Raw genomic sequence first — 23,286 nt, forward strand, 5'->3', positions numbered from 1 at the left:
TTCAAACGCCAGATGCCCTTCTATTTGCACAACCAAGATGTACCACCGTATTACTATCATTGTTAGAAATATGGACCATTTATTTGAGGGGCATAACTTACTCAGGAAAAACGCTGATAACACTACCGCCAAGTCGTTTATGGCAAACTCCGCACATTCTATCTTCGGTTACCGTCACAAACCGATTCCTCCCTTTATTCCCACCCAAAACGCCATCGCCGAGTAATAAATCAGCCTCAGTATCAATGCTTTGCACTTTCCTCAAAGCTGCAACTATCCTTCCTTCGTTCACAATGGAATTTTCCGCCCGTATCCTCCCACGAAAATAAAATTCTAATTCGTGAACAGGAAAACTTTCCGGAATGAGGTCTAATGTGGAATTGGCAGGTAGTCGGGAACCATGCTTTGCAAGGATTTCAATTGCTGGGCCAAACTGCGGCCCGGACCCATGGGGCGGGGACAAATAGAGTGAGAGGAGGGTATGATATATGGATGGATGGGCTTCGTCACGGTCCGTTGGTGAAACTTTATGGGTTCCGTCGGCCCTGTTGAGGTGGGGATCATCTGCTAGATATACTTGATTGCAGTATCTAGAGGAATAGTCAGCGCTCTCTATAACGACAAGCTTTGCGCGAACTCCAAGGGTACTCACTCCTCTGCTTTCTGGGGATTGTTTAACCTAAAAACATATATTTCTAGTGCTTGTTTGTGCTGGCCCATTTTACTGAATACCAGAGCCCTTGCCTCATAGAAATTTGGATCTATACAAAAGAACGAATTAGCTCAAGACATATTATGAATGCGGGTGTACATACCATCCCTGGGCAGTTTATCCAGCATTTTTGCGGGAGAGTACTGCTCGCTTAGCTTCAGCATGGCCAGGAATTTTTGCATACACTCATCCCATCTTTCTTTGCTTTCCATAATTTTCAAGCTTTCTAGATATAGCAGCAACAGTCGCTGATGTAGATCAGGCGTCATGTCATTTAGTTCATCAATGATATACTCCAAATATTTGATGGCAAGATCCGGATCGATTCCTTGCAAAAAATCCAACACCTCTTTCCTTGGTAATGTCTCTGCATTCTCTGTATCGGTCATGAAAATCTCCATTCCCAATTCCGGATCAGCGCGAATCGGCCATTCTGCAAATTCGAGAATCAAGTCTATCATTTCGGGAGGTAGATTTTGTAGGTAGGTAATAGTACGATTTGGGCCAAGAAGTTGTGGTGCACTGTTCTCTTCCTCTGCCTGACCAAATTTCCGGAGCCGTTCAAGGGCAGGACGATGGAGCTTCTTACCAAAGAGAAAATCGATAAGTTCGCTATAGCGACACGTCTCTTCCAGTTTTTCCATAACTACGTTTGGGTCGCAAAAATTCGCAATGCGGAAGAGGGATCCTGCTAGAGAGGGCGTCGCGTACATATGTGCACGGAAAAGTGTGGTATCGACGAGAGTAGCAACCCTTTGAACCCTGCTAATAATATCCGTATCTTTATCGTCTATGGATACTTCTAGGGTTTTAATAACAGATTTGGTGATTTCTTCGGATTCACTACTGGCACGTAGATCTAACACTTCAACGCTCCCATCAGGGTTAATAAATCTTTGAAGTTTTCGACGTATATCCGCGAGAAATCCTTGCAGTTCATAAACTGCAGCCTTGAGGTCCTTTCCATCTAGAAAGAAGTTAGTAAGGAAAATGTCTTCGCGTGTGGATAGGCTTACGGAGAGATTTGTCTGTAGAACTGCTATCTTTATCCAAAGTTGTTTTGCGAATGCTGTTCGTTTCACTGGAGCCGTCTTCTGTTCCACGTCTCAATATCGACCTTACTGATGGCGTATCCCCAACAGTTTTTGCCTTGCTTGCGTCCTCCGTGATAACATCCGTTCCATTCAATTTAAGCCCATTGGCTACCTGGGGTACTTCACTTGTACCCTCCTCATCCTCTAGTCGCGAATTTTCTTCCACTACTGTTGAGAGATCCCCGGCAATTAACTTCGGATACAAACGAATCACAAGCTCAGGAGGTGCTGATACCTCTGTAAACAAATCCAGCGATGCGCGGTACTTTCGGCTATCAAATAGATGTTGCGCTTTCCGCAGCTTGACTTGCCGTAGCCGCCCGGGCTTGTCAGTGAGCAGAGCATCCTCAAGCATCTCAAGTAAACTGATGGCTTCGTTAAGCTGGCCTTGTTCGATTAAAGAGTTGATCTGAGAGTCATAGTCTAGAGCATTCATCCTCCAGATAGCACGCTCACTGGCAACAAGAAACCCTTTTCCAGCATGTGCGAGGCTGATATTAGGCTGTGGTATATGTATTATGCCTGCCGATTGAAGCGAGATGGATTGGAGCAAAGATAACGACTCGGGATTGCGCACTTCTAATGTTCCTTTTGAAGGCTCTTGAAGCGCAAGGAGATACGGGTAAGAGTACCCGACAGCATGTGGAGCTGCATTCCAAGGGATCTGTCGTCTTTCAAGGGAGTTTCCATCTGTATCAATAAAATGGGTATTGACATCTTTTGAAAGCAACATCTGGCCCTCAGAAAGCCTCGTTGCCAATGGTTTCGGAGCCGTGCCACCAATTCCTATATAGCTCATACCTGCCATGCCGAGTCGGCCATGATCCTGCCCGCCAGGTCCGCCAATGGAACCGGGCCCAACAATATCTGTAACAGCCTTGGTTTCCATATCCACAAGAACGTAGCAAGTATTTAAGCCTGCCAGCAATCTTGTACCAGTCGCCCATGTAAGCGTTTTAATCCCGCTCACAAGTATGATTTCGGAGGTTTCCTCTTCAAGTTCCATATCACGCCATGTCCACATCATCACTTTCCGTTTCACCGCAACAGCGAGACGAGACACGATTGAGGGAACGCCGGTAGCCAAATCTTTCACGATATTAGATGTCACCGCAAACGAGGATGCACCCTTTGTTTGCATTAATTGCTGTTGCAAGTGGTAGGTCTGCCAATCGTGCATGAAGACATATCCACCAGATAACGAGAGCAACACATTCGCCTCTTTGATAATCGCCAGCTGTTCAATCTTGTATTTTGCAAATTTATCCTCCTCTCTAAGTAAATCCGCCGGTTTCACTTTTATAGCTGTAGAAGGCACTTCCCCATCGGCTGATTCGCCCGTGTTTTCAGCGGGTTGGGCCTGGCGAGTTGTCTCAGCTTCCTCATCGCCCCCAGTATTGACCCGGTATATTCGCAAGCTCCCAGTATTTAAACCCACAATCAGTCTATCTCCACACGCCAGCAAGGACTCGATTTTTGACTTATCGCGTGGTCGAAACTCGACCAGAGGTCCGGCCGTAAACGCGGAGAGCATGGTGGTGGCAGAGAATAGTCCGTCCCAGAGTTATCTCCCACAGTGTCATTTCCATGAGGACCTAGAGTATCTTGGTCTGTAAGTCCGCATCGCAAGTGTCGGGGCACTCCAGAGACCTCACAGGCTCCTGGTTAATACTTCGATGTCATCTATGGGATGAAAGGGCGTCTGATTCGCCAATTTGGGAAAGTTGATGATTAGTCAGCGGTGGAATAGCGAGGGTTACCCAAGGAGGATTTACAGACCCAAATGCCCCGGCACGTACAGTGATAGAGAATGATAATACAAAGGGAGAGCTAAGGAAGGTACTGTATTCTGTTAAGGCTAAAGACAAAACTCCTAATTTCCCTAATACACGATGCACCGTTTTCTCGTTTTCCACCGACAAGGAACCGATCTTTAGCGCCTATTTTCCTAAGCATCGTTTGAACGCCCAGTTGCCGAAATTTCCCCATATGTAGATACAAAGGAAGAGAAGGGAAGCCTTAAGAGCACCTAGCTAGTCTTTGCATTACCCTTAAGCGTAGCCTCCTCCATAGGAGCAGCCGGCAAAGTAACCGGCTCGGGGCTAGGGGTTTTAACCGCTTCATCAGAAAGAGCGGTGACCGGCAAAGTGGAAACAGACAAGGCGTTGCCAATGGCGGGGTCCATTTTCGAGGACAACAAAGCCTGAATTTCTGCCTCTCCGGGGGTCTGGTGTTTGGCTTCACTGCCCTTTCCGCGCCATGTAGAAACCGCAGGAATATCAGCCTTGATACGGTGTTCTTCGGTTCCGTAAGCACGAGGCGTGAGTTTAATAAGCGTGTGTAATGGCACCTCCATCCACGGGCTTTGCTCTTGCGACATATTCAGGAAATACGCATAAATGCAGCGAAGGACAGCTTGATGTGTCACGATAATAACATTCTCACTTCTCTCGAGTTCCATGATGATTGGTTCAAGTCGAATGACAACATCACGGTAAGATTCGCCTCCGCGATATCGATAGTTGTACTTATCCTCATCACGAGCTTCGAAGTCCTCAGGGTAACGAGTCTGAATTTCCTCATAGGTAAGGCCGTCGCATACCCCAGAGTCAAGCTCATCCAAAGCTTTCCACTCAAGCTTATGATACCCCATCTCTTTCACAAGATGCCGTGCCGTCTGATTGGTTCGCTTTAAAGTAGACGTCCAAATCGTAAGCTTGGCTCCCGGAGGGATCCCAGACTCCCGAAGTAATTGCGGGAGTGCAAGGGCATACTGCTCGCCCCGAGGAGAGAGATTGGCGTCGCCGCCTATTTTTCCAGTGAGATTAAATTCTGATTCTCCATGCTAGTAAAGAAAAGGTTAGCAAGCACTCATTTAAAGGCAAAAATAGAAGAATGGGTACGGGGCGACGAACGCGAGAGAGCCAGATTGAACGAGGGCGAATGTGGAGATTCTGAATATAATAAACTAGGCGGCTAGACAGGTAGTCCTGAATGCGATTGATGATGACCTGCGAGCTCACATTGATCAACTTAACATAAGCGTAATGGTCTTCATCTGTGCCAATGGTTTCGTAAACTTTTTCGTAGTTACGAATACGCTTCATGAAATCCTTCGCGGCGTCTTCTGGGTCTTGTCCAACATAATCCGGAGAGGTTGTCTTCACCTCACGTATATTATTCATGATCAAGTCGTGGTCATCACATTTCGACTCGACAAATAGCGGAGCGATACCCGCAAGGCGGCAAGTGTTGTAGATCCATTCCCTACGCTGCTTGGTTGAATTTGTGGCATCAAGAATTGCAACTTGGCCATCTGAGGTTCTAAACCAGTTAAGCATGTCATTAACGGCCGCTTCAGCAGCTGCTCGCCTCAATCTTTCTCCATTAGGATTCGAATTATCGAAAAAAGATGCTGATGGCTGCGGGGTATCCTGACGCCGATACTGGCCAACATTAAAGGTCTTCGCAGGGATCCCAATCCATGAGAGATACCTCAGTGCTATGGTAAAATATCAGCCAAAAGATACAGAGAACGCGTCTCTCTATCGAGTAGAACATATCGATAGGGCTAGCGAGGGGGGTATACGTACCTTTGCCAGCAATCAAAGATTTTCCTCTAGCAGGAAGCCCGACCATCACAACACAAATTTTGTTGTCATCATCCTGGATGGTTTGATTAGCATCAGTAGTTGGAAGGATTTCCTGTTTTTTAGCAGGATGCACTTCAGCAGCATGGCAGTGATATTTGATAGATTTTAGAAAAGTAATTTCAGAACAGGGATCCATGATAACTAATGTGCAAGACGAATAAACAGTGCAAAGGGGCAGTAGAAGCAGACTGCAGATAGACAAAGTTAGACAGAAATTGCTGTATCTGATGGAAATTGTTCAGGGTGATGGCCAAATCTCATGAAGAACAGAAAGAAGAAAAGAAACAAAACAATGAGGGGCAGATGGAATATTTACAGGGTGCTTGAATCGCATCGTTGCCGAGAGAAAGAGATTGTGACCCTTCACGGTATTATTCACTAACAATGTTGCTTTAGAAGAGCGGCTGCGCAGGTGCTTAGTCGTTGTAGAGAAGTTTGGTCCAGTTGTCTTGCCAGAGGGAACAAACACGCTTTCATTGATGCACAGGGAAACAAGGCCCTTCTTGCAAATTTTCAACAGTCACTAGACTGGTTGTTTGTGCAAGTTCAAACACTGAACAACAATGTAGGACATCCGGGGGTGGCCTTGGGACAATCTTTCTTGTTGCAGAGATGGGGCACTGAGGAATGCGAAACCCGATAATTGTATGAATAATGCTGATATGGATGTAGATCCCCAGCTGCAATGAGCACCTTTGGCATGGGTAGTCGCTAGTAACAGGAAGTTGAGCAAAATCAAGACATCGAGGATTTGTGACGAATACGGCAATGCAGCAAATATATTTGTTTCAATATAATGAAAGTTCCAGCGACAACCGTGACTTTGTAAAAACAATTTTCATGTCATAAGACTCGCGATATTCTTCAGAGGCCGACGGTTTGCCGCCAATCCTTGACTTGGCCCTGGCTAGCCGTGGCATGACTTTTGCCGTTGGAAGAGTCGGAACCTTCAAAAAGATCCGAAGAAACTTGAGCCTCGGGTCCACAACCGCCTTTGAGACAAGTTGCCACTGTCAAAAGCGCGATTGGAGCGCGTTATGATTGCCGGGGTTATTGTGTCGTGAGCTTGGTTGAGGTCCAGACCGTACCATTCGGAATTGCCCGCACAGCCAGTATTCCTCGGGTTAAAACGGCAGGGTAGAGGCGGCGGGGGTTCAAGGAAAACAGAAGAGAAACAAAAGCACATTGCATCATTCCCAAGGAAATTAACAGGATTTGAAGATCACGAAAAAAGCCAGTGCATAAAATCAGACTCACCGTGGCTCCGAAAATTTTATAGACAGATTGTCGGCGTCCCGACCTTCCAGACGCCATGGCGGGCGACCGGATACCGTCCGTCCAGGCGTCAGCGCACCAACTGCCCGAAACAGCAGGTTGTCACACGCCCTAACAGCGGGCGGCCACAAACACAGACCAGGATGGGGACGCAATCCCCATCTACCGGCGTACGAGCTGCTATGCTACCGGGAGCAGATAAAAGCAACCAAGGATGGAAATCAAGAGGAGAGGATGCGCAACTTGCAAGCCGGGCTGTCGAGTGGGTTTTAATAGCAGTGGACAAGGGCTGGACACGGCGCAATGGAGGGAGAAGCCGGCTACATCGACAAGAGACGAGACGAAGTCCGTCGTCTTTGTGGCCGCGAGGGGCATTTCCGTTCTGGGCGCCGCCGGGTTGTTCCGAGCGGTCCCGGCGATGACTAAGCAGGACTGGCCTACACGCAGGCAGAGGAGAGGAGAGAAGACAACAACAACAACGCAACACATATTATTAGAACCTAATAGTCACAGCCCGAGCCGGTTCCCTCACCTCGTCGTCATGCGCTCGCCTATTCTAAATCTTCGACAAAGCTCGCCCTGTACTCGAAAAAACTCAGCATCAGCTCTCAGGTTCTTCGTGCCCATTTTCCACAGCCTTTCGACCAGTCTGCAAACACTGCCGTCGCTTGCGCCGAGCATACTAACACAATTCCCGCATAGAACTAGCCCACAGCTTCCTAAGCCTGCAATGGCTTCCAGTTCTGTGCCCGCCAGAGGCTGAACGCACCGGTAAAACGCAGGACTGATGCATATAGCACACCAGAGATTTCTTTTAATACATCGACCCTCCTTGGCATCAGGGAGCAGCGTTTTAAACGCCTCACTAAAGGCGAAGCTCGTTTTATCAATGCCTATAATCGGCTGCATGTTGTGTGATGCACATTGCATCGCTCTCACCCGCTCTTTGGTGCATTTTTTACACATTCTACTGGGCTCCTTGCCATTCATCGAATGCCCGTCTCTCATTTCTGTGTACCCTCGACCATCTGGCCGTTCCATAACCTGGATTTGGATCTGACCAAGACCCAAGATGCCGTACGTGAAATCATAACACCAATGGCATGGATCTGATCCATTGGCGGGTGGCGAATGTGTGAAATTTATTGGATGTGCAAATGAAGTTGATATAACGACCTGCCTTTGAGCAGTGCTCCTTTTGTCTTTCTTAATGACACCTAATACGTTTGGAATGACACTACTGTAAGCGAGCGTTTTATTGTTCGGCTGCAGTAGTGTTGGACTACTGGGAAGACCCGGCTTAATGGCCTTTTCCAAGTCAACTCCAGCCCCGGGGGTATATGATGAAAGGCACATTTTGTTGGGTTGTCGATCATGTGCGGTGCCAGGGCCACTGGCATTTGTTATATCGATGTCTGGCTCAAATGAAATATTGGATTGTTTTCCAACTTGGAATCGATTGGTATCTTCAGCCGCTTCTCCAACAACACTATCACTGCGTTAGAACTTAGAACCTCCCTACTCAAAATATCCCTTCAAACTACCTTTTAGCGACCCAATAAAAGCCGTCTTTCATCCGTGACTGGACTTTCCAACTATTTTCCAAAATTTGTTTGAAAATTCTGCTCATATCCAATACCTCGACCTTCCGTCTTTTTGGTGGCGTTTCAAGTGGCTCCGGTATTCTGATTCTTTTGGGTGTCTTAACCTCAACCTCTACGAAATCGCCACTCTCATCGTCATCATCAACATCTTCTCCGCTTAGTATAAGTCGTGTCTCTCGCCGTCTGAGTCCGTATCGGGCAGTTTCGAAGAATATTGGGCCAGGACTATAGTCTTCGTTTTCCAGGCGGAGTAGGTACAAAGCCCTCTGTAGCTGTTGATTTGTATACGCCATTGTTTCCTATTTGGCGGAGTGTCAGTGTCGTGAATTGAGGCTCTCGGTTTCGGACAACAAAGTATGGAACCCATTAACCACACCTGTTTTAGAACCGGCGTCACTTCCCAAATCGTGATGGTCAAGCCTTTGTTTTTCTGCTTGGGGAGTACCAAGTTACTAATTCGAAACAAGATACACGAGATACCAAAGTGAGCCCTACCTGAAAAATAGTAAACTCATTTTTTAGAGGGATAATGTCCTAGATATCGCCCACTACGCTCCAGTTATATACTCGCCATGACCAACACAGGCCAATACAAGTGTTCTGAGGTAAGTATCGTCATCAAAGTGATACTGTACACAGATACTTGTGGAAGGGCACAGATCCCACCAGGTGCATGCCCGAGAACTTTCTGGCTTGAGAGTAATGTGTTCCTTTAGCAGACCGACTAGGTGTGGTTGGAACTAAAGGGTAGATAGGAGCTCATCTCACGCAAATCGAATACTTGATCGCTTGTCCTATTAGTTAGTTAGTCGTTCTCCCCTACTTCGTTGTATAGACAGCATGGCCGGCCACAAGAAATTTGCATGGCAAAAGAAGGATTATTCCACGGCAGGTCTGAAAACATATAATCTACATCTAAATCCACACTCTGCTACAGATAAACACCACCGTAATCGAGGCCCTTTGCGCTCAATTGTCTCTTTATTATCTGTTGCTTCCCTTTCATGTTTAGTCAGTGACATGCCAAGACGCTAGCCGCAGAGCTTTAAAAACACACAATTCTCTTTCAATTTCACCTTTTTCCCCAACAAACCTTTCTTCGGCCTCACTCGATGGGTTCAGAATGCGCCTCTACCTCATCCGACATGCCGAGAGTGAGCACAACGTAGCTCGGGTTTAGTATGAATTCGTTACTTTTCCCTATCCGTTTTCTACTACAACGTTTCACTCACATCTCTCGCTCAGTGCTGGTGTCACAGATTCTGCCCTGACAAACCATGGCATCATCCAAATTGAACGACTGTCTTGTCACTTACGTGCTCAAGGTGTCCGGTTTACGCGGGTGTTTTCCTCGCCCCTCCAACGTGCTCGCATGACTGCTGAGGGGCTGTGTAAAGAATCTGATGACTTGCAGCCTGTGCTATTGCCGATCCTCATCGAGAAGAATTTTGGGTCAATGGAGGGCCAGTCTTGGAGATCGAATTCTACATCACTGCCCTCGGAACCTAGCCCTCACCATCAGGAACCCGAGACAGCCTCGTCAGTGACTGCGCGCGTTAAACAGTTCATTGATAGTTTCTTGTTTCCTCTGCTTCAAGCAAACCATGAGACTGAAGTGGTCGCCGTTGTGTCGCATGGCTTGACTTTACTAGCAATGTGGGACACATTGGCCGCGTTGTGCAGCGGTGATGACCTCATATTTGGCCCTGCACCTCTCGCCCAACCTCGACATCCAGGCTGGTCTAATACCGGCTATATGGAGCTTGAGGTAGCGCAATATTCAGAGAAAGCACATGAAGATGTGTTCCCTGGAGTTACTTCTCAAGAACCCGCCGCTTCTACTGGCGGGCTACCTATTCTCTCGGATTCTGCTTTGGTTTCCCTGAAGATCACGGTTTATAGAGCCAATGAAAGGCAACATCTACATGGTTTAAGACGCACCAGGAATGGAGTTGGAAGCGCCAAACATGATCCCCAGCAAAAGCGTATTGACCATTTTTTCCCGAAGCCTGAGGACTAAACTGCCCGACTTAATAATATCTCAAGGTAAAAGTGAGTACCCTAAACTTCCTTTACCTCTTCTCGCTTTTATGATGAAACACCTTTACACAGACCTGTACCGAAACAGAAAATGTGGATAAAAAATGTTGCCTTCCTTCTGAATAGCAAAATATCTTGAACACAGCATATTCAATCTCCGTCTTGACATATATGCTGACTTGAAAACAGTTGTAGGGGCCCAACCAATATTTGATTATTTCCACTCTGAACGCCGCCCTCTGTGCGAGTAAATAGATTCCCTTTTTGATAATATAGCTCTCCTAGAGACCCTATTTCTGGGTTTAATACATTCATAGCTATATTTTCTTAGTAGTAATTGCAACATTCATTCTACTTCTCGTTTCTCATATTGATGGGTAGCATACACGACGCCACGCAGTATGAAGATGGGAAAAGGAAGCAGCAATGGAATCATGAAGATTCCATTCCACCAACAATTTTTTGTAGATATAGAGACAAAGCCGCCTCTTTTTTAACTGATTAGTTACTTCGGTCAAGTTTTGTCCAGGGTGTCCGATCACACCAGCACATCGCGAGCATGTATATACACCGCACATGAAAACATTAAAACACATACATGCATCAATCATACATCTCGGCATTAATCGTCCTAATATAGGAGTCTATATCTTGTTAAATTATCCATTACGGAGTATCCAACCTTGTATCCATAGTGCTCAAACTCAAGCCTCGTCTAGCCTCTTCTTCGTCATCATCCTCCTTACCAAACTCTTCAACCTTTACATGTCTCTGGCACAGTAAATGTCTTCTAACAACGCTCACGATATGCTTTATAGCCCATTTCGCATGCAAATGCGTAGGCACGGAGAACACCTGGTCCAACTCCTCCAGGGTCTTTCCCTTTGTTTCGGGCAAGAACAGCAAGATCAGCACGAAGCCAACCATGTTCCACGCGGCATACCAGCCAAAGGCGCCCTGGGGCGAAAATGCACGGAGGAGACTGGGCCACGTAATTGCCAACAGCCAGTTGAAGAACCAGGTGGTAGCGGTGGCAAGGGCCATGCCGTACGCACGGACGTAGAGTGGGTAGGCTTCGGCAGAGTACGTAAATGGAACGGGGCCCTGTCCCGGTGAGTATACGACTCCGAAGAGGTACATGCCGAGTGCAACGCAGCCGACTCTGGCGCCGGGCAGAGTGTCGGCAGGGATCCAGAAGGAGAACCCGGTTAGAAGGAGAAATACGCCCATCAGGGGAACTGTGACGAGCAGCAGGTTGCGACGGCCAAAGGTGTCGATAGTATAGATGGCTGGTATTGCAAAGAGCCAGTTGATCATCCCAAACCCGAGAGAGGCAGATAGCGCGGAGATTTGTGAGAAGCCGGCATCAAGAAACACTTCGGAAGAGTAGTATGCAATGACGTTCACACCACAAAACTATTATTATTATTATTGATGGTCAGTACTTGGACGGACGGCACTTGCTCACCCAGAGTGGAGCCAGACCTGTTGCATAAACATGACAATTTCAGAAGCAAGCATTGCGCGGCGATTCCGCGGAACGGTGACCAATTCCACAATCTTGGGCTGGCCGAGTTTCATCCTAGACTCCGCTTCTAGCAAGGTATGCATGTAGAACAAATCCCGAGCGGCCTGGATTTTATTGAATCTCAGGCGGCACATGGACCGATACGCTTTGTAGTGCGCACCCTTGGAGATGTACCAGCGAGGCGACTCGGGGCACAGAAAGATCACACAGCACACCAGAATGGCGGGAAACATGGCCGAGCCCATCATCAAACGCCAGCCCAAGCCCACGACGTGCGGGGTGTCGGGGACTTTGAAGAAAATGAGATCCGACGCATACCCAAGCATGATCCCAAACGCCGTCCACATCTGCCACTGCATCACCAAGGCGCCACGGATAGCGGGTGGAGTGGTCTCGGCGGCGTAGATGGGCACGGTGGCGGACTTGGGGCCGATGCCGAAGCCCAGCGCAAAGCGGGCGATGAACATGTGCCACCAGGAGCCCACGAAGCCTTGCCAGAAGCATGTTATGGCGGAGAAGCAGCAGGTGATGAAGATGGTGCCGCGACGGCCGAACATGTGGTTGAACGGGACGGTCAGCCAGCAGCCGACGAGGGCGCAGCAGAGGTACGGCGCCGAGTTGGTCAGTCCCGACAGCCAAGTTGAACGGTAGTCGTCGTCATTGATGCCGAACTGGGCCTTGTAGAAGATCTGGGCGCCGTTCACGACGGATTCATCTGCATTTATGTCCCGTCAGTCAGACAAGACCCCACACAGACAGACAGTTAACTAGCTCAGGGGGGAGAGTAAACGTGCCCATGCCCTGCACGGCAGCCGAGACCGAACACAGGACAATCACCAGGTACAGCAGCTTGGGCTGCGACCACTTGTTCGAGAACTCGAGGCGCAGCACGTCGAGCTCGTCGGGCGTCAGGCCGTCCACGCTCTCGAACCGCTCGGGGTGCTGCGCCAGCACGGCGCCCAGCTCGAACGCGCGAACGTCGTCCTCGTCGCCCATCTGGTGCTTGCGCGCGTACCGCTCGCCCCGGCTGCGCAGCGCCGCGTGGCTGAGGCCCGCCAGCGGGCTGGCCAGTTTCGCGTTCAGGTTGCGCCGTGCTCGCTCCGCCGCGCTGAGCGGCTCTGGCGTCGCCGTCGCGAAGGACGGTTCGCAGCGGCGGCGGCGAGGAGCATGCGAATCATCATCGTTCGAGGCCGCGCGGTACGCCTTCTTTGCGCTCGTCGCCGACGGGCTCAGTTCGTCCGACGAGCGGTAGAACTCCATGCCCCTTCACACAAGCGCGCGCGCTCGCGAAGCCGTAGGGTATATTTCGAGTAAAAAAAGGGGGAGGGAGGAGAATCAGTAGCGAGAGACAATAGAGTATATCCTGCCCATCTGGACAATGAAATATAAAAGAAGCCGTGTCTGGGTGAAGGGAGGGCAGTACAGCGCTCCACGCAGGCTAAAGATCAGGATTTCAGAAGAACGGCCAGACAGAGGCAGAGGCAGTGATTTGAAATGCCGGCTCATGGACGGACGGACGCCGTACATAGACGGCATCCAGCGGGATATATGCCACGGAGCAGCATGGCGACGCCACTCCAGCTCAGACTCCCTCGAGTGCGGGCGCAATCAGCGTAGAGATCGACTGGATTCCCGGGGGGCGCAAAGGGGATAAATCACTCATGGCGTCAGCGTGATGGATTCCGGAAACGGCGTGGTGTGAAGGTTGTTGTCGTTGGCGAGACAAAGAAACCAGCCAAAAAAAAGGCCCCATTAGTTATTGTCCGCCGCCCGAACAACGCCGCGGTGGCGGCACTCGCGGGTTTGTCTGCTCTTACGGGCTAGTTATCCTAGTGGCGGCGGCTCTCGGCGTTCGTAAATGTACAATAGTAATAAGTAAATAATACAAGATCGCAGTCGCGCTCATCTGCAGAAAGACGCTAAAAAGTCTGGTATCTAGTTACACGAAGAGGGGGGTCCCGTCGGGAATATCAAAAGGGGGGCAAAAAGGCACGATATTAGTTCGCTGAAGAGGAGAACAGAGATCGCTCGACCTGCGCGACGTGTTTACTGCTGCTCCTCCAGGTTGGGAGTTATAAAGGCGCCGCTGTTAATGTTGAATCCCGCATGAGCAAACAGATTCTCCCACGCGCCGCTGTCTGTGAACGACGCAAATGCACAGGGGTTGCCGACGCCGCCGTCGCCGCTGCTGAACACGGAGCCGATCGGGCCGAGCGGCTGAAGGAGCTCGGACTTGGCTGTGGGCGTTGAAGAATGGCCGGCGACGACGAAGGGGCTGGGGGAGCTGGTATTCAGGCTCGGGTGCATATAGCTGGTAGCTGACGCGAGGGTGGACCGGAGCTGGTCGGCACTGGCCGGGTGCGGTTGCTGGGGGAGGGTGTCGCTGGATGGGGAGAATGGCATGGGGAGGCCGGGGGAGGTGGTGGAGGAAGAATAGACGTCGTCGGGCGTGCAGGATGACGAGCCTCGTGCGGGAGGATGGGCTGACGCTGGGTGGTGGGGGTGATGATGATGGTGTCGCCGCGGAGGCTGGAACGGGCCTGGGTTTCCAAGCGCCAGGGACCTGACGCCGGCCGGCAGCTGGCCGTTATGCTGTTTCGTCGGGATGTCAGGCTTGGGTTTGGCTTTGGATTTTCGATACTGTGCCACGACGTTGGCCAGGAATCGGCTTTGGTAGAAGCAGCTGGTGTTGTTCGCAGAGCACTGGTTGCCAAAATAATCGCTTGCCTGTTGCATGACATCAAGGATGGCGGTCTCGCAGTCGGCTGAAAGCATGCCAGGCATTGAAAGAAGGATCTGGGGGGGGGTGGATGTAAGCAACGACGGGCGGCAATGGGGGGCGCTTTGTGAGGAAGATACCTTGATGGTAACCACGGCCGCATAGGCGACCATGACATGGACCGAGTCCTGGCAGTAGTAGAGGTGGTTAGTGGCTCCGAGTCTCTGCACAACCAGGCGGAACATCTCCAGGGCGTTTGAATAGCAGATCCACAGGGCCTGGTTGGATACATTTCCATTCAGGGTGGAGAGCTGGAGGCGAAACGAGTGAATGAGAAGACGTAGGTGGTGCCCATAGAAACGGATGAGAAACTGATGGCTGGCAGAGTAGTCGGCTACACAAGGTGTCAAGGGGTCGCCCGGTACCAAGAGTCTGGCCGTGGGGGCGCCAACACAGGTGGCTTACCTGTATCTAGTATGCGGTACCATTTTGCTTGCCAGCTATCCAGCTCGGTATTGAAGGTCTTGAGGATAAACTCATCTTTATCGAGTGCCTGCGGAGTAGTGGCAACAGGGTGCAGCCAGAAAAGATCCAGCAAATCGAAACCCAGGACTCTCAGCTGCACGAATGCAACCATGACTTCATCGATTCCGGGAATGGCATAGTCGTGCTGATGCCAGGTGGCGACATTGCGAATCAGAAAGTCCATATGGATCATGGATGGTCTTCCCAGCTGCAAGCTCACGCTGGAAGGACGACGGGAGCTGGGTTAGCAGGTGTTTGATGGTATGGGGGTGGAAAAGCACACCTTCGGTCGTATACAAAGAGCATGAGCCAGGTGCGCTCTTTGTTCCGGCGCTCCCTGAGCTCCAGCTCGTCCTCGCGGCGGCCCGGGGGAGCCATATTGGTGGGACTGAGCTTATGCCAGCCCATTTCCATGCAGGCGCGGATAGCGTATCCGACCAGCATCCACGCTCGCGAGTCGCTGGGTTCCTTCCAGTGGGTGACGAGGCAGATGCCCTGGACGATCTCGGTGGACTTTTGGCCGGAGCCCAGAATGTCGCGCAGCAGAAATTCGACATGGTCGTGGAGGTTGAAGTACAGCTGCGGCGAGAAGACTTTGGCGGCGGCGGCAAGCAGAGCAGCAAACAAGAAGGAAGATCGAGTCCGGATGTAATGGATGGTGTGGATGGCGGGGTCAAACTGGCATATGAAGGGGTTCATGTATTTAAAAAAGCTGGGCGGACGGAGATCAAGGTTAGACCTGCCCCGAACGGGATAGCTCTGGCGGGGAGGAGGAGGAGGAGGAGGAGGAGGCGCACGTACTTGTCAAACAAGCCCTGGGCCACGGGCATATTGATGAGATTGCGATTGACGGGGTCGTTGGGGTCTTTGATGGAGGAGTCGGCGGGGGGCGCAGGGTCGGGCGGGGAGGCGTCGTCGGCGAGGGGGCTCTGGTCGTCGACATTGAGGATGTTGGCGATGGTGAAGTTGCCGGCAGTGGCAGACTTGCGCAGCAGGGCAAAGGGCGCGAGACTGTCGGAGGCCATGGTGGGAGGGAGCTGGGCGGCGGGCGGGCTCTGGGGAGCAGACAGGGCGGAGCCGAGCCGGGGCGGGCGGCGGGCGGGCGAGGCATCGCTGGGCAGGCCGGGCGAGTCGGCGGGCTCGCGCTTGGAGACGGGGTTGGTGGTGGTGGTGGTGGTGGCGGCGGGCGGCGGGGAGGCGGGCAGGGCCTTGCCGGAGGCCTTGAGGCGCTCAGCTTTGGGACGGAGCCTGGGTCAGGTCAATATAGATATATATATATAGTATGTGTGCTCACTTGGTGCCGGGCTTGCGGCCGCGGCGGTGCGTCTCGTAGAAGCAGGTCAGCGACTTGCGCTTGCAGCGGTTGCAGATGGTGGCGTCGGGGTCGCGCAGGCACTTCATCTTGACGGTGCGGCAGGGCGTGCAGGCGGCGACGGCACCGCCGCCCCCGCCGGAGATGTTCATGGCCGGGCAGTGGGCGAGTGTAGGGGGGAGGAGGAGGAGGAGGAGCGGGCCATGAGCGTGCAGAGAGAGGGAGAGAGAGGGAGAGAGAGAGAGAGAGCAAAAGAGAGACAGAGAGAGAGAGTCTGGGGCGGTGGGAGAGCGAAGGAAGATTGTGAGGATATCAGCCAGCGAGAGCGACAGCGAGGCCCGGCCTGGCCGGGGCCGCCGAAGCGACGTGCGTAGGAATAATAGTGAAATCGCCTCGACCAGCGCGCGTGCTGGCCCTGCCCGGGGAAAAACACAATACCGACTTGGGCAGCCGGAGCCGCCCGCGGGAATGAGCACGGCGGCGATCCTGCAGGCCCCGGGGGACCTTGCAGGGACCGTGGCAGCTTCGTACGATTAGGCGGGAGTGAGTATTGCCGGTCGTATTGGTACGAGTAGTTAGGTAGTTAGCTAGTTACTATAGTATTGCTAGAACTAACTCGTAGTTACTACTACTACTCCAATGAACGCCGGCCCCGCCCGCCCGGCCCCGAAGCTTGTAGTAGTTATATATATGTATACAGACATCACATATAATATATATATACATATAATATATCCATTCACCATGGCCCGCGCCGCCCACGTCAACCTCATGACCGACACCGTCATCGCCAACCTCAGCCCCGACGCCCTGCGCGCCGTCGTGCGCGCCCTGCTGGCCGACGACCGCGACGGCCTCCTCGCCCGCCGCTTCCAGGACCACGCCCGCCAGCGTCTGCGCCGCGACTGCGACCGCGACCGCGACCTGCTCTCGCTGCCCGACGCCGACGACCCCGTGGCCGCCGTGCTCCTGCGCCGCCGCCGCATCCTGGCCCTGCTCGGCTGCGGCCTGGCCGTCGACAGCCTGGCGCTCATCGCCGACATCGTCACCCACGCCGCTGCGCTGCTGCTGCGTCGCCGGCACGACCACAAGAATGACGACGACGACGACGACGACGACGACGAATCCCCGCTGCTCGACACGCTGGCCGCCGTCGACGCCGACCTGGTGCAGGCCCTGACCGCCGTGCGCACCCAGCAGCAGCAGCAGCAGCAGCACCACCCCTCCGACGCCCAGACCATGGCCGCACTGCGGGACCTGCAGCACTGCCTCGCCGCCAGCCACGCCGCGCACCGCGCCCAGCACTGCGAGTTTGCCTTCGAGCGCGGCCAGGACATGCTGCGCGACCTGCTCGAGGCCCAAGGGGAGGAGGAGAAGAAGAGGCACGGGGGGACCGACGGCTTGAGCGAGACTATCTGACTTATGCATGTAAATACCATGACGACTCGCCGGCCTTCCACCGGCCGCGTATCTATATATATAGCAAGAGAGATATATCTGGGCGGCGGTGCTGCCCGCTTGGCCGCCCGACGCGATGCCGCCGTTGCGGGCCCGGCACGGATGCCGAGCGGCGGATAAGTCTTCTCTCGCCCTGTTAGCGGGAGAATATACCTCTGCCGGCTCTCACAGAACAACTGCACAACGCCCGGCGACTCAAGCTGGCCCTCCCTCCATCCATCCATGGCCCATCCATCCACCTAAACAGAATACGAGCGCGGGTGCGGAGTACCTTATGAGTTCTGCGAGTGGCCGTCTACTTAAGACCAGCCAGCCCCATCCTACCTGGCTCGCTCGCTCCGCCGCCGCCGCCTGTATCTCAATCTCAGATCATGTCTGCCGCCCCAGACACCCCCGCCCACGAGACCTTCGTCCTCGCCGGCCGCGCCGTCCCGCGCCTGTTCGTGGGCCTGTGGCAGCTCTCCAGCCCGGCCTGGGGCTCCGCGCCGCGCTCGCGCATCCTGGCCGACTTTGCGCGATACGTCGACGCCGGCTTCACGGCCTTTGGTGCGTCTTTCCTGGCTGACTGATATGATTGATATAACTGACGCTGCCTCCAGACATGGCCGACCACTACGGCGACGCCGAGCTGCTGTTTGTGAGCCTGCCCCCCCCCCCCCCCCCCCCTGCCTCTCGCTCGCGATATAGATGACCGGAGCCCAACCCGCCGCCGCCGCCGCACGCTCGCAACAGGGCCGATTCCGCGCCGCGCAGCCCGACCCCGCCGCCGTCTTCTGCGCCACCAAGTACTGCGTGTTCGACGCCCGCCGCCCGCAGACCGCCGCCGTGCTGCGTGACGCCGTGGCCGCGCGCCTGCGCAACACCCACGCCGACGCCGTCGACCTGCTGCAGTACCACTGGCAGCACGTACGTTCACACCCGCCTCTCCGTCCGCGTCGTGGCCTGGCCTGGCCTGGCCTGGCCTGAATCTGTACGCTGACTCCACGGCAGTACGACGATCCGCAGTATATCCCCGCCCTGCGTGCGCTGCAGGCCGACGCCCGCGTGGCCGCGCTGGGCCTGTGCAATTTCGACTCGCTGCGCATGCAAGAGGTGATCGACGCGGGGATCGCGGTCGCCACGAACCAGGTCCAGGTATGTAATTAGGGCCCCAGAGTCAACAGTCTCTCTCTCTCTACCCCGCGGTACTCATCGGCCCGGCTAACTCCTGCGAACCCATAATATTAATAGTTTTCGCTGATCGACTCCCGCCCCAGGTACGCCATGGAGCCCGTTTGCCGCGCCCACAACGTCAAGCTGCTGACCTACGGCACGCTGGTCCGTCTTGTCCCCTTCCCCCCTGCACCCCCCACACCCCTACCACCACCACCACCACCCACTAACCCTCAGCGCAGTGCGGCGGCTTCCTGGCCGACAAATGGCGGGGAAAACCCGCCCCCGATGCCTTTGCTGAAGGAATGACTCCCAGTCTGCGCAAGGTACGTCGTCCCACCTCCTCCCCCCGGGTCCGCGTGTGCGCGCTGAAAGACGCCTCCAGTATCTCGACATGATCACCATCTGGGGCGGCTGGCCGCTGTTCCAGACGCTGCTGACCGCGCTGGCCGCCATCGCCGCGAAGCACGGCGTGTCGGTGTCCACCGTGGCCGTGCGCTGGGTGCTCGACTTCCCGTTCGTGGGCGCCGTCATCGTGGGCGCGCGCATGGGCGTCAGCCACCACATCCGCGACAACCTGGCCGCGTACGGCTGGTCGCTGGACCACGACGATCGCCGCCACATCGAGCTGGTCTTGTCCCAGAGCCGGAGGGATGACGTGTTCCGCGATATGGGCGACTGTGGGTCCGAGTATCGCTGAACAGGGCCCCCGATCCTGCCAGGAGTTACGAGGCGTTGGGTCTGCTTTAGGGCTGATTGATGGTCGGGCCCCATGTGCATTATTATCATTATTTCCTTCCTGCCAGAATATAGAGAAGGTGGAAGGCAAAAAAAAAAAAAAAAAAAAAAAAGAGTAGGAGTACTCCGTAGCATTGTTTCTCATATACACCTAGCCAATCTCACCGCGCTGTCACTGCACGAATGTATGTATCGTATCTCGACGAAGTCGCATCCCGTCGACTGACCGGGAATCCAACCATGGTTGTCGATATTAAGACCAAACACTTCTCCATCGCCCTAACCTTCCGCAAAAAATGAAAAAGGCGAAGGCTGCCATCCCGAGAAAGCAAAACGCTAACCGATCAAGACGCCAACCTTCCGGGCGACGGTTAACAAAGGTTCCGCTGCTCTGCGCACATCGACTGATTGACACATCATTGGCAGGACATGGCAACTCAAAGCAGTGCGCCGAAGGATAAGACATTAATACTCCGTAGTCACCGTTGGATTCCACGAACCGAACTTGAACAATTCTAGTGTGGTAATGGTGCGGAATGTACGGAGTAGACTTGGGCTAGTCGTCTTTTTTCGAGGAATCGTCTTGACCACGAGAGACACCGTCCCGGTCGGCATCTTCGTCGTCATCATCATCATCATCATCATCCTCGTCTAATGAAACATCCATGACGCGCTGCCCAGCACTCTCCAACACCCGACAGCTCCACGCCCGAACTCCCTTGTAAACACCCTATATTATCCCCAAGAAACATTAGCCTCAACACCATCCATATAGAGGGAATGATAACGACTGGGTACCCAAAGAAATGTGGCCACGCCAATAACAATAACAAGCCAGCTAATGGACGCAACCCTATCTCTGCCGGTCGCGCCGCCTCGGCGGCCCCCGCGGCCACCTCCCAGCAGGCCTGAGTTGCGTAAATTCCACCACTGCCAAGGCGATAGGGCGAACACAACCTTCAGGAAAGACAAAACTCCCAAGGATGCCAATCCTTTAACGAAATGTTCTGTCCAGGTTTTAGCGCCTCCCACCGCAATAATGTGGGGATCGGCGTCCTTATCCCAAAAGGCCGTGGACGTAATAATGGTATCATAGGGGTCAATGTAGAGGTTGATGATCGGGTCAGCAACAAATCCCAGCGCAAACATAACAAACATTAATATCACCACCGTCACGAGAATCTGGCTCGACGCGCTGCTAATCCATCGGCCCCAGGCCATGCGCTCCAGCCGGTATTGAAACCCGCACGTCGGGCATTGCCAGTAGTTGCGCCGCCCGTAGCCCGGATCGGCGTGCCTCCATTGCCGTAGGCATCCCTCATGGACATACCGCGACGAGCCCTTGCACTTGCAGGGCCGGATCAGGCGCCCGAGTGAGGGGTCTTCTGAGTCGTAGCTGACACGCGGGCCGGCTTGCAGGAAGGAAGGAATGTTCTCCGACGCGGGATGATACGTGGGAGGAACGGTCTCTAAGCATATCCTGCATGTTCTGGAGGGGTAGGTTTTTGGGTTGTTATTATGATTATTATTGGGATTGCCAGCGGCTTCAGCAGCAGGGCTGGGCGGCCGGTCGAAATGAGTCTCATAGCTACCGGGAACGGTAGACGACGACGACGCCGCCTCGGGCCAGTGCCACGACGGTGTGCTGCGCTGCTCGCTGGGGCGGTCCATGAGAACTGGGAGCCGTGGAGGAAAAACAACAGGGGAGCAAATCAAGAGATTCAGAAATTCATCCGGGACCAAAAAAGCACGGCCAGAAGAAGCATGTCTCCGGCTCAACCAGCAGCAGCATCGCGTGGTGAGAGCAGCAGAGCCGTGGTGAAGCTGTGCGGCAGAGGCATTCTTTATAAGGGGCGGGCGACGGCGCGGAAGATTCTGGAGGGAAAAAGCCGCGTTTGTTGGCAGCTTCTGTAAACGGCAGGATTACGCGCTCGGCTAATCTTGCTACCTGCGCGCGACGTACACGCCTCTGCCTGAAAGCTGGAGCTCCGTCTCGTTCAACCATCACGACGCCGACGACCATCCTTCTTCCTTCTGTTGTTTCTTGTACTCCGTCTTTGCACTCGGGACAATGGCCGACCGATACTCGTTTTCTCTGACTACCTTTTCCCCTAGGTACGTGCATGGTCCCTATAGCATTTGACGGTCTAGCAGCTTGGTATCTGACATCTATATAGTGGGAAGCTTGTGCAGATTGGTAGAGTACCCCCAATGGCTACCCAGCAAGCGTTGCCTTTGCTAACTTCGAGCAGAGTATGCTTTAAATGCCGTCAACCAAGGTGTGACGGCGCTAGGAATCAAAGGTAGCAACCTGCAACGGCCCGCACGTTTCTCGCTGATTGTCTCTGTCTAGCCACCAACGGAGTTGTGCTTGCTACGGAGAAAAAATCCTCATCACCGCTGATCGATCCCACCTCACTCTCGAAGATCTCCCTGATCACGCCCGATATCGGTATGGTATACTCTGGCATGGGCCCAGACTACAGGGTGCTCGTAGACAAAGCGCGCAAGACTTCACACACCAGCTACAAACGAATTTACAACGAATATCCTCCCACGAGAATACTTGTACAAGATGTTGCGCGAGTGGTGCAGGAAGCCACGCAGTCAGGTGGCGTGCGGCCATATGGAGTGAGCTTGCTCATTGCTGGTTGGGACGAGGGTATTGAGCCAGAAACGCCAGAAGCCCAAGAAGGCCAAACAGAGGCGGAGAAGAAAAAAGCGTCAGGCAAGACGGGAGGCATTTTGAAAGGCGGCCCCAGCTTATATCAGGTTGATCCCAGCGGGAGCTATTTTCCCTGGAAGGCCACTGCAATTGGCAAGAGCGCAACATCGGCCAAGACGTTCCTCGAGAAGCGCTACACAGAGGGTTTAGAGCTTGAAGATGCCGTACATATCGCCTTGCTTACCCTGAAAGAGACTATCGAGGGGGAGATGAATGGCGACACTATTGAAATCGGTGAGTGTGCAACTACCACCACCTATGAGCGCACCTAACAGTTGTTTAGGGATTGTTGGGCCACCCGCAGACCATTTATTAGGCTTTGAAGGAGTAGAAGGTGCTAGAGGCCCCAGGTTCCGAAAACTGACCAAGGAGGAAATTGAGGACTACCTAACCAACCTATGATAGGCTGCATCCGGCGTCATCCGCAAGCTTTTGTATGTAATGACAGACCTCGGGCACTAGATGCACGGGAATATACCAGCGTCAAATAGACCACGTCAATTCTACTGCCCTCGCCCTCTCTTGAACTTTCAAACAACCGTCATTACCTGCTGGTACAACCTTAAGTCAGCTTCTCTGTAGATGTAAACATCTTGTATAAAAGTATGCCCATCCAAGGATTGTTGCATGCAGTGGGGGAACCAGGGTTCAGCCGTTAGTGACATCTCGCAACCCAACGACGTCAAATCAAACGCGGGGCTGCCAGGTCAACGACGCAGCAAACAAGCGGCGGCACCTCCCGCCCACAAAA

At 53.2% G+C, this 23,286-nt stretch overlaps 10 protein-coding genes across 10 annotated transcripts; 4 read left to right on the plus strand and 6 right to left on the minus strand.

Moving 5' to 3' along the window:
* Positions 1–97: 97 nt before the first annotated feature.
* VAM6 (Vacuolar morphogenesis protein 6) lies at positions 98–3,340 on the minus strand (the record flags this gene model as incomplete). Its single annotated transcript, XM_049251786.1, has 4 exons — positions 98–590; positions 653–761; positions 816–1,679; positions 1,729–3,340. The coding sequence occupies 4 exons, from the start codon at positions 3,338–3,340 to the stop codon at positions 98–100; spliced, it is 3,078 nt and encodes a 1,025-aa protein (XP_049109104.1).
* A 495-nt stretch (positions 3,341–3,835) lies between these two features.
* FBP26 (Fructose-2,6-bisphosphatase) lies at positions 3,836–5,595 on the minus strand (the record flags this gene model as incomplete). The annotated part of the gene is made up of 3 exons (XM_049251787.1): positions 3,836–4,651; positions 4,722–5,308; positions 5,400–5,595. The coding sequence occupies 3 exons, from the start codon at positions 5,593–5,595 to the stop codon at positions 3,836–3,838; spliced, it is 1,599 nt and encodes a 532-aa protein (XP_049109105.1).
* Positions 5,596–7,262: 1,667 nt separating this feature from the next.
* On the minus strand, positions 7,263–8,631 carry LOZ57_002725 (uncharacterized protein; the record flags this gene model as incomplete). The annotated part of the gene is made up of 2 exons (XM_049251788.1): positions 7,263–8,223; positions 8,279–8,631. 2 exons carry the CDS (start codon positions 8,629–8,631, stop codon positions 7,263–7,265), a joined length of 1,314 nt encoding a protein of 437 aa, XP_049109106.1.
* An 830-nt stretch (positions 8,632–9,461) lies between these two features.
* Positions 9,462–10,358, plus strand: LOZ57_002726 (uncharacterized protein; the record flags this gene model as incomplete). The annotated part of the gene is made up of 2 exons (XM_049251789.1): positions 9,462–9,517; positions 9,584–10,358. 2 exons carry the CDS (start codon positions 9,462–9,464, stop codon positions 10,356–10,358), a joined length of 831 nt encoding a protein of 276 aa, XP_049109107.1.
* A 623-nt stretch (positions 10,359–10,981) lies between these two features.
* Positions 10,982–13,166, minus strand: LOZ57_002727 (uncharacterized protein; the record flags this gene model as incomplete). Its single annotated transcript, XM_049251790.1, has 4 exons — positions 10,982–11,009; positions 11,061–11,794; positions 11,864–12,621; positions 12,668–13,166. 4 exons carry the CDS (start codon positions 13,164–13,166, stop codon positions 10,982–10,984), a joined length of 2,019 nt encoding a protein of 672 aa, XP_049109108.1.
* A 786-nt stretch (positions 13,167–13,952) lies between these two features.
* Positions 13,953–16,614, minus strand: LOZ57_002728 (uncharacterized protein; the record flags this gene model as incomplete). The annotated part of the gene is made up of 5 exons (XM_049251791.1): positions 13,953–15,019; positions 15,091–15,389; positions 15,434–15,862; positions 15,952–16,398; positions 16,445–16,614. The coding sequence occupies 5 exons, from the start codon at positions 16,612–16,614 to the stop codon at positions 13,953–13,955; spliced, it is 2,412 nt and encodes an 803-aa protein (XP_049109109.1).
* Positions 16,615–17,206: 592 nt separating this feature from the next.
* On the plus strand, positions 17,207–17,881 carry LOZ57_002729 (uncharacterized protein; the record flags this gene model as incomplete). The annotated part of the gene is made up of 1 exon (XM_049251792.1): positions 17,207–17,881. The coding sequence occupies one exon, from the start codon at positions 17,207–17,209 to the stop codon at positions 17,879–17,881; it is 675 nt and encodes a 224-aa protein (XP_049109110.1).
* A 410-nt stretch (positions 17,882–18,291) lies between these two features.
* LOZ57_002730 (uncharacterized protein) lies at positions 18,292–19,772 on the plus strand (the record flags this gene model as incomplete). The annotated part of the gene is made up of 7 exons (XM_049251793.1): positions 18,292–18,466; positions 18,520–18,557; positions 18,608–18,826; positions 18,911–19,054; positions 19,151–19,237; positions 19,315–19,398; positions 19,458–19,772. The coding sequence occupies 7 exons, from the start codon at positions 18,292–18,294 to the stop codon at positions 19,770–19,772; spliced, it is 1,062 nt and encodes a 353-aa protein (XP_049109111.1).
* A 594-nt stretch (positions 19,773–20,366) lies between these two features.
* Positions 20,367–21,481, minus strand: LOZ57_002731 (uncharacterized protein; the record flags this gene model as incomplete). The annotated part of the gene is made up of 2 exons (XM_049251794.1): positions 20,367–20,540; positions 20,609–21,481. 2 exons carry the CDS (start codon positions 21,479–21,481, stop codon positions 20,367–20,369), a joined length of 1,047 nt encoding a protein of 348 aa, XP_049109112.1.
* A 400-nt stretch (positions 21,482–21,881) lies between these two features.
* Positions 21,882–22,937, plus strand: PRE8 (Proteasome subunit alpha type-2; the record flags this gene model as incomplete). The annotated part of the gene is made up of 5 exons (XM_049251795.1): positions 21,882–21,925; positions 21,988–22,007; positions 22,063–22,113; positions 22,164–22,769; positions 22,819–22,937. The coding sequence occupies 5 exons, from the start codon at positions 21,882–21,884 to the stop codon at positions 22,935–22,937; spliced, it is 840 nt and encodes a 279-aa protein (XP_049109113.1).
* Between the last annotated feature and the right edge of the window lie 349 nt (positions 22,938–23,286).

This window comes from Ophidiomyces ophidiicola (genome assembly GCF_022830035.1).
Source record: "Ophidiomyces ophidiicola strain CBS 122913 chromosome Unknown scaffold_8, whole genome shotgun sequence".
Classification (NCBI taxonomy): domain Eukaryota; kingdom Fungi; phylum Ascomycota; class Eurotiomycetes; order Onygenales; family Onygenaceae; genus Ophidiomyces; species Ophidiomyces ophidiicola.